This window comes from Syngnathoides biaculeatus, chromosome 5 (genome assembly GCF_019802595.1).
Source record: "Syngnathoides biaculeatus isolate LvHL_M chromosome 5, ASM1980259v1, whole genome shotgun sequence".
NCBI classification, from domain to species: domain Eukaryota; kingdom Metazoa; phylum Chordata; class Actinopteri; order Syngnathiformes; family Syngnathidae; genus Syngnathoides; species Syngnathoides biaculeatus.
In genome coordinates, this window is record NC_084644.1 from 19319465 (window position 1) to 19331610 (window position 12146).

Here is a 12146-nt window from a genome sequence, read left to right on the forward strand (position 1 = left end):
AGCCAACAAGCACAGAGGCAGTTGTGTACAACTCATGTATATATACACAACTAGAGAGCAGTGATGTCTCCTCGGCAGAAACTGATATCAAACAGGATATCATTTCCTGGCATCACAGTCACAGATAAATTAACAACAGAGAAATGACGGATGCACAGATGCAGTAGCACTGCATTTCAATACCTCTCAAAATCATAGTTAGAAGAGTAGGCGCCCTCAGAAAAGGCACGGGATATCCTAGTGGAACGCAGTAACCTGACTGCTTCCTCACAGCAGATTGGGTATACACGGTGGTTTCGGCTGGGAAAAAATATCACAGCTGGTCAGAATTGCTTGTACCCCCCCGCCCCCACAATGGATGGTAACAAAAAAGAAAAAAGGGAACCTGGTAAGGAGTCGCAAGGGTACCAGATCATTTGCATACATGTGAATGCATAATGAATTGAGGTCTATTATGCAATCGATAAAGCCTGGAGGACTTCATGACCACTTTGGGGTGGGAAATGAGATGACTGTTTGTACAATAACAATCAAGATGATGAAATTACTCAATGTGCAAAATGCTGATTATGGACGGGTAGTTTGGTTGTTGATCTTTTCTATCCTGTTTCACTGAAAACTACGGTGGAGGAATGGTGAAAAAATGCCTGCAACCAGACTGATAGAGGAGAGCAGACAAAGATGCATCTGAGATGGTGTCAAAGAGCGAACAGAGATTGACAATAGGAAGTAGTGAATGCTGGAGCTGGACAAATTCACAGTAAAGCAGATGATAAAAATATAAGTGAAACTACATATATATATGTGTGTGTGTGTGTGTGTGTGTGTGTGTGTGTGTGTGTGTGTGTGTGTGTGTGTGTGTGTGTTTGGGGTTTTTTTTGTTGTCATTTACAAATTGTTAAACTGGATGTTGCTGGTTTAAAAAAAAGTCTAGTCAATTTAGATAATTTATGTAAGTGCTTTTGCCCTGTCACTGACACTGATTTAGAACAAGCCTCAGGAAAATTCTAAATGTATATATATATATATATATATATATATATATATATATATATATATTATATATATATATATATATATATATATATAATAGTGCCAAGCTGTGACTGAACACTTCGAGAAACATATTCTAACACTAAGAGCAAATAAGAGAGTATCAAGCGTGACTGGTCACATTTCCTCCCTTCCAAGATCGTGGTAGTCTGTGCTCTCTTTGTGTTTTTTTTAAGATCTACAAAGATTTATCCCAACTTCCTTGTGAAACAGCAGATTTTTTTCAGTTTTTATGGAATCCACTGAGGCACATCATGACTTCAGAACAACAGATCATATCTGATGACATTACTGGCAATTTCTCAAAACATTCACATAACTCAGAGAATCCTAAAAACATGATGAGGTGCAAACAGATTTTATCCTCTTGGTTGGAAACACAGGCCAAGCCTAAATAACGAACTGAGATTTTCTTTTTACTCATCAATTGAAGTTAGAATGGCTTAATTATGTATGATCACATACTGTAAGTATGGTCACAAATGAATAAATAAAGACAGGTCGTAAAAACAAACAAGAAAAGAAAGAGGTCATTCCAATAGTATATTAACTGATAGCTACCTGGCAGGCGGGGGAACGCTGGGGGAGCGTGAACGTGCTCTATGTATTTCAGCAGAACGGGAACAGTGGTTAGACGACATCACCTGTTCTGGGACAGACAAAGTGGAGCTCTGGAAGTCTCTGCCATTCGGCCGGTAGTCTGTGAACATGACCACGAAAGAAGGGGCGACACAAATTCATTACTAATTTGGATGTACTCGTCGTGTTTTTAAACTGTTGTCGACTACACTAACAAAAACCTGCATGGTCTCCATTTTTAGCTCTATGGCTTTGTGGATTTGGTTTAAAGTCTTAAAGATCTATCTGTGATAACCCAATAACAATAAATTCTGGCAGGTTAGAGATATTTTTGGTAATTTCATGGACCAGCATACACCAGTGCATTCCTCTGTGCTGGTGTGGGCATGATCACAGCCGAATTCAAACCTGTCCAATCAAAGTGGCTTGTCTCATTCCCTTTAAATGTGGCATGTTAGTGGCACATTGACAGTCTGACATAGCCGGAAAATAAACTGATCTTCCTGAGTCTGGGAGGTCGACGAGCAAAGTAGATTCATATGGAACTGCAAACAGATCACCATGGGAGGATGATGTCAAGTTGGCTAGGGAGGGGATCACAGATGTGCATGGTGAAGTGAGCTTTTGGAGACCGCCGCCAATCCTGATTGCTTGTGTGCATGTGCCCCCTCCAAAGATGTACCGGGAAGAGTTAAAATAAATGAGATTGATAATAATAATGCATTCAATTACTTGATTTCTATAAGGATTCACTGGGCTTGATGCCTACTGTTTATATATTGTAATTATGAATACAATACACATGACAACAACTATATAAATGTCTGTGGAACTTCCATATGTCTAACTGTGCTCCGATTAAACTCACCAAACTCATTAAACCCACTGCAGCTAAAGTTAGACCTGACCTTAGTAGGCAAGAATTTAGACCGACTTGACTGGTGAGGATGGTGGCATTTTATTTGATTTAAGATTGTTTTCCAAAATATGTGCCAGCACGAACCAGAAAAGAGTTTGGGTTTTACTGAATTTTGAGCCTCTCACTACGTAGAAAAGAATATGTGACCAGTCCATTTTCAATATGAAGCGGTAAACCCAGTGGCAACAAACAAGGAAATAGGTGGTTGGTGATTAAGACTGACCTATTGGCAAATCAAACATGTTATTCTATGTTTTACTTTAAAGAGATTGAATTTACTTTGTTGGACATCCACAGGTATATCGTCTTGTAAGAGTTCATCTGCTGGAGAGGGCCCTGCTGTGACAACAAAGTATCTCAACAATCACAAAAGGACCCTCATTCTTACAGGTTTGTATTTGTAATGTACTATCTTAGTAATTCATGAGTTTTTAATGATTTTTTTAATTATATTTTATTGCTAGCTACAGCATTTTGTTAAACTTTGAACCTGAGGTTGCTTCTTTACTGTAGGACCTTTTTCAATCAATCAAAGCGGAGCAGTGAGGGGCTAGTGGAGGAGTTCTCCTCCCCTTGGTAGAAATCCATACACATATTGCAGTTTTCTTTAGCAGCTTTTCTGCACATTTAGACAATACAGTTTGTGGACAGCTGAATGTCTGAAGAAGATGCTATATGTTTCGAGGAGGTGGTTACTAAGTTATGACAAATCTACCATAGGAAGAGTTTTGCCGTTTGCAATATTACAAAATAAACTCAAGTTTGTTGCATTTCAGAGTACCAATGTACTTCTCATAGGGACATTCTGTGGTTTTATGTATCTCATTACAGAACACTAATTCTGATGTTGAGCGTGGTTGTTCTGTTGGAGCCTTGAAGAGAAGAGAAACAGAATGTTTCAGTGCAGAGGCAGACAATAACTGACTGCTCCCTCTTCTTTCTGCTATCGTAGCTGATATTGGGTGCAGTCTTAATGCACTCATCTTATCCATACTTCACTTTGTATAATGCTACATGTTCGGGACAACTCCAACAGAAGTGCATATCATCAATATGAGCTGAGTATATTACCTGTTATTACCCCGACGCCATCTTCACAATCATAGTCTGAGATCTCGCCATCACTTATCCTCTGTGATCCTTTGAGATAAAGATAGAGGGAAGTAGAAGAGGTGAGAAGGGAACACGTAGTACAAGTAAAGGTAAAAAATGTTATAAGGCTTAACTATAACATCACTGTGCTCTTCATAAAAACACTCAGTGATGTTCGATCATTTACATAAGAAATTGAATAAAAGGAAATGTCTTCATGAGTTCAATGACACTGTTAAGAATCACCACACTGGAAAATTCTACCCACCGCACAGATAAACACATCCACAGAGTTTTCCGTCTTCAGTCATAGCTGGCTCAGGACAAATGGACATTTGCATTTTTCTTTTTTTTTTATTATTATTAGAAATGACAAGGGCTACACTTTGAAATGCTGCTCCCAACCGTTTACCTATTTTTCACAAATGTTTCACAGTTGTCAGCATTTTCAACAATGTAGTAGCTACCATCAGGTACTCACAAAAATCCTTTTATGAAAAAACTGTCACGAGAACAGCATTTGTTTAAAGTGAACTGGACAAAGCATTGCGTATCAGGTGTGTTAAATATATCAAGGCCTAAGAAAAACAAGTTATTTTCATCAAGATTTTCACAAAAAACGTTTTATAGGATATGCTAGGATCAAATGTATCAACTACATCTTCAGTCATCTGAAGGAACAATCACATTCAAAACACACAAATACAAACAGATCAAATGAGACATTAATTGTTCTTTTCATTTCAAGGGTCCAACTTATAATTGACAACATCACAAAGGAAAAGCAAATGGTTTTACCTGTCGGGACTGTCAAATTGGGAGTTTATGGCATTTTTAGAGCACCAGATTAAAATGAGGATGGAGAGCAGTTTTTGTAGGAAAAGGTTGTAGGTTTGACAATGGGACAGTTAGTTATTTAATAGGTAGAGATGTTTTTGTTAAAGGGGTCTTTTGTCTGCTTCCGCATGTGGATGTCAAAAGTGGAGCAACAGTAAATATCATCTCGCAACTTTGAAACAGATGTGAGGGAGCAGAAGCATGCACCCTTCAGAGGTGTTGGGGTAAAGAATCAAGCCACAGCAATGCGTCATTCAAGAGGACAGCAGGCACTCAAATGCACCATAGGAAAGTGCTGTCTAGCAGTGTAGGACCATTACCTGAGTATGAATACGATCCTTTGTCTGTAAAAGCAGAAGCAGTACGGTTGATGTGACATGCAGGACACAAATGTCCATTGTAAATTCGCAGGGCTTCAAAACGTGTGTGAAAGAGTTGCCACTTACTCTGAAGACGCCGTGTCGGGCTTTCCCCATGAAGCTGCCTACGTTGTGTGTTAGGGGAGGCACGCGGAAGTGGGATGGAGGACACATCATGGGTCTGTAGCTTGTACCAGTGAGGCTCATCATCCAGAAGCGCAGTCTCCAGTTCAATGAGTATCTAGCCACGTGAAAAGCCACCGTTTGGTTGTAGACGTTGTCAAACACTCATTCAGCAATTAATAATAACCAATTCTGGCAAACCTTTCCTTTTGGTAAAGCATTTATCTTTCAATTAAACAATTATATTTGCAGTGGACAAAGCTTTCGAATGCACAACATAGTGACATCTTTTATTATGGAAAAAAACAAAGTGAAAAGGTATGACAAAACAATTAGAAACAGAATAAATTGATGATGTGTAAAATTAAGATTTAGGGGTTTGATCCAAGTCCTGATGATGAATAAAATGATAATCTAGTGTGTTCCAATATATTTGTATGGATGGTGTAAACACTGGTGATGTGTTTTTTGTCTATTTCTTACCTCTCCCAAGAATTCACTCTCCTCTTCCCTCACTCTTGCTTGGTCCCACAACGTGATCTCCAACATACGCTCTCGAAATTCCCGCCGATGTACCGGTGAATACATAAAGGTCTGGTTCCATTTAGGCTCTAAGGATTTCTTGACTGTTTTTGTTCTCCTCTTGCTTTTGTCACTACAGGAACAATAATTCTATGTATTAGCAGTTAAAACATGAAAGAGCCACAGACACGACAGACAGCGTGGTACAGTGAGCACAACTGTTGAATTATGGGAGTGTGGACCGACATGAATTTTGAAATTTTATCACCACATATTAACATGAAACAGGAATTTTCACCTTCTATCAGGGAGGAAGTAGATTTTAACGTAAGGATTCCGGGGCCGACCGTCTTCCCTGGGTGGCAGGTCTTTGGCTCCCAGTATGGTGACTATTAGTTGATGGCCAACTTTGTCATACCACAGTTTAACCTGCAAATACAGTACAGAAATGTGATTTAGTCACATTGATCTCAGCCAGTAGTTGAGAAAGTGCTGAAGGTGAATAAAATGTGAAGACAACTTCACCCGCCTCAATTTTGTCTTGCCATGCACTGTTGTTTCCTCTATATAGGACAGTTGTTGACTACAGTTTGAGGTCCTCTCCTGTATATACCTAACATAACTATATTAGAAAGTCGCATGCTTAAAACTGTTTAATTACAACATACGTGAGCTCATTAAAACCAGTGCTGGCATTTACGTGTTACAAGGTCTGAAGATCCTCATTAATGTTATATTTTACTATTTTAATTGAGGAGCCCCCAGTAAACAAATGTGCATGTGAGCTCTATTCAAACTATATACTGTAGTCCTATCCCTCTGTATGTTGAACCTGTGTGCATAAGTGTGTATGTTTATGTCTGGTCTAGTCATTCATCATGCAGTATTTCTCTTGCACAGATGAATAAATGTTATGAAAAGTAAACTGGCTGTCAGTCACCTATACTTCATTTCGCTAAAGGTGAAGAGAAATCCTACAAGAAAATGTTGCCTGTAATAATGTCACCGATACGGGACAAAGGGAGTTCATATTGACAAATCAATCATGCTCTTGCAAGAGTAATCAAAGGTGGTCAAAAAAAGAAGTATGGATGCCAAAAGCAGACACTTAGAAGAGGTAAAACTTTTAACAGTGGCCTTAAAGCAACTGGATGAAATGAAAAAAAAAGACATCTTCTAAGTTTTTGTCCATACTTCATCAAGTATATGATAATGGAGCACCAGCAAGTAAAACTACTAGCTAACCATGCAGCATTGTAAAAGGTTGCCAGGACAGGTTTTTCGAGTAAATGTGAAAACACGGGAGTGTATGACCAAGGAAGTTCTTCAGCCCACAGGAATTGAATTGTTAAAAACATACCACTATTATAATACTGCATGTCAATCAAAATGATATGAGCATATATTTAAGAGCATATTTAGTTGAAATCGATTAACCAGAATAAATAATAGTCAAAACACATGACATCAACAAGCCATACAATGTCTCTGTGACAGACTACATCATTTGATAATGAAATGTAGCAATTTTAGATTTTGATATAGCAATTGATTTTATGCAATTGCAATTTTATCCTAAGGCATCTCAATACTTTCCCTATGCAAAATACCAATTGGAAGCATTCGCAAGCATTTTTTAAAATGTTATCAAGAGGTTCTAATGTTGCACTTTTTTTTTTAAATATTAGATAATACCAAAATACATACATACAAGTGCGGACAAGGTTGGGCAAAATACGCGGTTACCTGGTTGAATTCTACATCGACAGTTGTACATATTTAGCACTATAGCTACTGTTGAAAAAAAATATCGTAACTTTCACAAACCCTTATGGGTTCACTTAAAATTTTATCAATCTTTTATTTGCATTAGCTTTCCGTTGAAGTACTTTAACTCTTTATGAATCCTTCCCGTGAAGTTGTTTGTCTTACAAACAACCTTGCTGTGTGATGTAATTCTATGCAGAATGGGAAGGTTTGATTACTTGTTTGGGTTCAACAAAAATGAACAATCAAAATGTCTAAACAAAGATGTTCTGTTACAGTAAAGAACAGGCTCTACATCCTTATTTTACTCAAATTTCAAATAAATGTACAATATTCTTCCACACGATGCAGCAATCGTTTGGCTGTAAAACTAAACATTCAACTACTATCCATCCATCCATCCATCAATTTCCTTTGCCTTTTATCCTCACGAGGGTCACGGGAGTGCTGGAGCCTATCCCAGCTGTCAACGGCCAGGAGATGGAGTACACCCTGAACTGGTTGCCAGCCAATCGCAGGGCACATCGAGACAAACAGCCACACTCACACTCACACCTAGGGGCAATTTAGAGTCTAATTGATGTTGCATGTTTTTAGGATGTGGGAGGAAACCGGAGTGTGAGGCCAACGCTTTCCAGCTGTCCCACCGTGCCGCCTAAATTTTTTATACCTTTTTTTAAACAGTAAAATAGTTTAGAAAAATACAGTACAATATAGAAACAGAGGAAACCCACACAGGGACGGGGAGAACATGGGGGTCCGGCATTGAACCCGGTACCTCAGAACTGTGAGGCCACTGTGCCGCCTCATTCAACTACTTGCTGCAAACAAAAAAGAAAAAAGGCCAGGAGTAATTTAAACAAAACTAGATTGACGATGATGAATTACACTTCAACATCACTAGAACATAAAAAAGGAAGGGTATTTCAGGAGATATGTGTGAATATGGCATTATGTACTGTATAAAGGGAGGTTCATTTTGCAATGTAGTGGAAAATAACTGCAGTCCTCTACCCTTAAAATGCCCTCCTCCAATTCCTAGGTATGTCAAGGCCCCATATGTATTACAAAATATTTAATACCAGCAACTTGAATTAGGCAATGAAAACTTTTTCTGATGTTGATTAGTTGGGCATGCGCTGCCAATGCAAACTGAAATGAATGGGTTAAAATGAACAATACATACAGTAAGAAGTCCAATTAAAATGGTGATAGCAAGAAATCACATGGAAGAATGTAACACAAAGCACTGCACTGACAGGGAAATATGAAGCTTTCATTTCCCTGAAAATGCATTTTCCCAAGTATGGAAACAGAAAAAAAGGCCAGTCAACAGTCAAAGAGCAAAGACCAAATAGAGGGTGCCCTTCAGACAGGGCCCATTACCTGGACCCTAGGGGGAATAGGCGGTGTTCTTCTACTAAGGCTTTGGCTCTGGATAAGCAAAATTAACAACAACAAAGGAAATGAAATAAAACCAAAATCCCACAAAACAACATCAACTCACAATTCACCCAAACACTTGTGCACTTTTAGGAGGCTATTCTTTTTTTTTTTTTTTACCCTCATTTTGTGTCTTCACTGCTTATTTGACGTTTCAGCCACATCATTATTAACAATATTTTAGGTCCAAACCTGCCATCTTGTGTCATTAGCCCCACAAACTAAAATGTTTGAAGACTGCATTAAAAAAATGTTGTGATATTGTACTGGGTTCACCCAAAACTAGCATTTTTGTCACATCAAAAGTTGTATTAATGTGTATCAAAAAAACCACACACACACACATCCATGCAAGCACACGCGTGCACACAATTGCGTGTTAGCACATGCTAACTTCTTTCTGCGATATCAAATATTATATAAGTAGCTGGTATTATATTTCAATTGTATATTACAATTGTTTAACCCATTCATCCCAGGGTTTTTTGTTTAAACTAGAAAATGAACACATTGCATCACTGATAGCCCAGAGAGCGTATTTCAAAAAGGTCAGCGAAATGGCTGTGACTCTGTAACCGTTTGCTTTAACAAACTCACACAATAATTTCGAGAGTTGTGCCAATGTGCAAAAGATTATGCAAAAGAAAAAAATATATATCTGAATATATTGTATATCGGTTGGACGTGGATCATGTTCATTTCACATCTGGGTACGGACAAAGCCAGTTAACACTTAGGATAGCACACAGGCCATATATCACTTTAAGGTCACTTACTGAAAGCTGTCCTGACAAGTATTGGGGAGCATCCCTCAGCATGTTGGGACTCAGGGGGGAGGTGACGGAAATGGATGGGCGATCCATCTTTTGGGACTCAAAAGAACTTGAACCTGAAAGACAACATGAGGCAACCTTTTTAGGCAATGTATTATAACAGAGAAAGGATAAGGAATTTAGGGAACATTGGAAACGCGAGACAGCGGAAAAGGAGCAAGAGTGGAATTCAGGGAGGCAGTCTGAAAATTCCTTCAAATTTAGACTTCATTCGTTGGACACAGTAGGATTATGTAATAGACAACGAATATGAAATGTTGAAGACTCACTTGATTCCAGTTGTGCATGTGTGCTGTCTGGTATCCTTGGAATATCACTGTGGGGAGGAGTATGGGGAGGGGGGATAAAAAGTGTGAAGGCGAAAGAAAAGGATGAGGTCAATTGAATCAATAAGTTAATACTGAATGTGCTGTGCTTTAGTGACTTTAAGTACAATAGTCCTCATTTACACAGCAGACACCTCAAACCAGGAGAGATAGAGAAATGGACTCATTTTCAAACTGCTGCCGTTTGTGTGTGCCTAATGCCATCATGTGAGGCCTGAGAGATTTTGAGCCACAAAGAAAAGGAAAGAGAAGTGAGAACACATGCTATATTATCTCACTAAAGTGTAATTTATTCGTTTCTCAGTTATTCTGATCAGTGGTTTTAAGATACAAGTACCATAATTTCCGAACTATAAGATGCAACTTTTGTCACATGCTTTCAACCCTGTGGCTTATGCAATGATGCGGTTAATTTATGCATATTTTTCTAACGGCCGCCGAGGCACTCGAGCAGAAAAGGTAAGCATGAGACAGGTGGAATATATGTGTCGAAGAAGATGTAATTTTAATGTAATTCTGCGCTTTGTACATGAATAAATTTAGCATGAACACACCCTCATCATGGAAAATGCAAGAAGAAATGCATATGATGCAGCTGTCAAGTTAAAAGCAATCGAGCTGGCCGATAAAGAAGGAAACAGAGCTGCTGCACGTAAACTTGGCATAAATGAATCGATGGTGAGACGCTGGAAACGGCAGCAGGAGCAACTGGAGTTATGTAAAAAGACGAAAAAACTTTCAGAGGTAACAAAAGCAGGTGGCCTGAGCCGTGTTGCTGTTGTGTTACTGCCACGTCACAGGCACTGTTTGGAAAGAAAAGCTAAGTTATATTATTAAAACTTTGAGAACTCTTTCTATGTACTGTCTATCTTTGTAAATAGCTCATGTTTCAATGTCGGCACATGGGGCTTATAGACAGGTGCGTCTGATGTATGTACAAAATGGTTTTTCCTTTAAAAATGTACTGGGTAAGGCATATAGTCCAGAAATTACGGTAGCATCATTATTTCTGAGGCAAGACAGGACGTTCTGACTAAAAACCGTGACTCCCACCCACCTCCACTTATTACTCATGCGACTTAAATGGTATATTTGTGGTGTTTCCCAACGCCAGAAGGCATCATATTCTCATTTACTCTTAACATCTCTTTAATTCACTGAAAACATGTTCACTCTTTATGACTTTTTGATGAGCATCATGTTCACTAGTTACACATTGATGCATTTGGATCGTTATTCAGATCAATTAGCTCAAGCACAAACTCTCATCATGCTGAAAATGGAATCCATTATTTTTGTTGTAGACATTTTGGTATGGTGGAACTACTGTATTTAGTTCTGGGTTACTAGTAATTGTTTCAGTTTTCTAAGGTAAGGTTGAAGAGTTTTCCATTTGCATGTTGTTTTCCCTCTCTAAATGAACAGTATTGAGTTAGGCAGATAGCTAACAGTTCTCCAAATGTGATGAGGAAAAACGTCCTTGCTTCAAGCTGTTTATTTACCATAAATGTGTGTTCGCTTGATACTAACATACAGTGGGTAACACCATGCAGACTGTTAACACTTTGATGTAATAAATCAGCTCTGTGCATCACTGAGGCCACCAACAGACTAAGTTGTGCACACCAGGGGGTTCAACAGCCTTTATATGAAACAGTTTTGTATGTAAAAAAAAAAAAAAGTTTGTGTTTTATTTTTGAATCCCTGCACCTTGTCAGCGCGGAATACAGATACAGTAATCTTCAGCGCCATCACGCTTCTTTTTTCACCTTCCCACTATCTTACAGATTTGTATTACATATGTTACTCTATTTAATAAATATTTGTACAATATTTTTGTGTTATCCATTGCTCTTGCTCTTTATGATCATTTTTGTGCTTCGGCCTGTCCAGCAAATTTTGGAGGACCAAAACTCACACACTAAATGACAGTATGAACTGACATGCACACAGCCAATCAGATGGAGAATCTCCGGCCTTTACTATCTCGTTTGTAACAAAATTAGCCGCACCCTAGAGTGCTGTCTCTTCAACAACAAAATATCAATCATAGGATTTCCAGCACCACAGTGGAGTCCAAAGGCATAGCTCTGCATCCCGGGATCTTATTTTATGCATCCCTGCTATCCTTCATTAATTTTTAATATTACTGCACACATTTGTCCTTGTGAGCACTGATTAGTGGTGGCCAAAATAAAGTGGTTGAATTTGCCATTAATCTCGATATTTAAATAGTGATCATTTTGGGTGCTTTACAAATCTAATAATAATAATAAGCGGGGTGGTGGTTGAC

The 12146-nt window shown here is 38.5% G+C and overlaps 1 protein-coding gene across 3 annotated transcripts in view; it reads right to left on the minus strand.

The window, feature by feature from the left end:
• Window positions 1-12146, minus strand: part of rims2a (regulating synaptic membrane exocytosis 2a) — a 198934-nt gene that overhangs the window by 58205 nt on the left and 128583 nt on the right. For all 3 annotated transcript variants that reach the window (XM_061819308.1, XM_061819311.1, XM_061819310.1), the window contains 7 exons: window positions 9797-9843; window positions 9471-9583; window positions 5783-5913; window positions 5446-5617; window positions 4927-5080; window positions 3623-3691; window positions 1615-1753 (listed from right to left, as the gene is read on the minus strand). In XM_061819308.1, the coding sequence (XP_061675292.1) occupies window positions 1615-1753; window positions 3623-3691; window positions 4927-5080; window positions 5446-5617; window positions 5783-5913; window positions 9471-9583; window positions 9797-9843 (825 nt within the window). The remainder of the gene's footprint in view (window positions 1-1614; window positions 1754-3622; window positions 3692-4926; window positions 5081-5445; window positions 5618-5782; window positions 5914-9470; window positions 9584-9796; window positions 9844-12146) is intronic.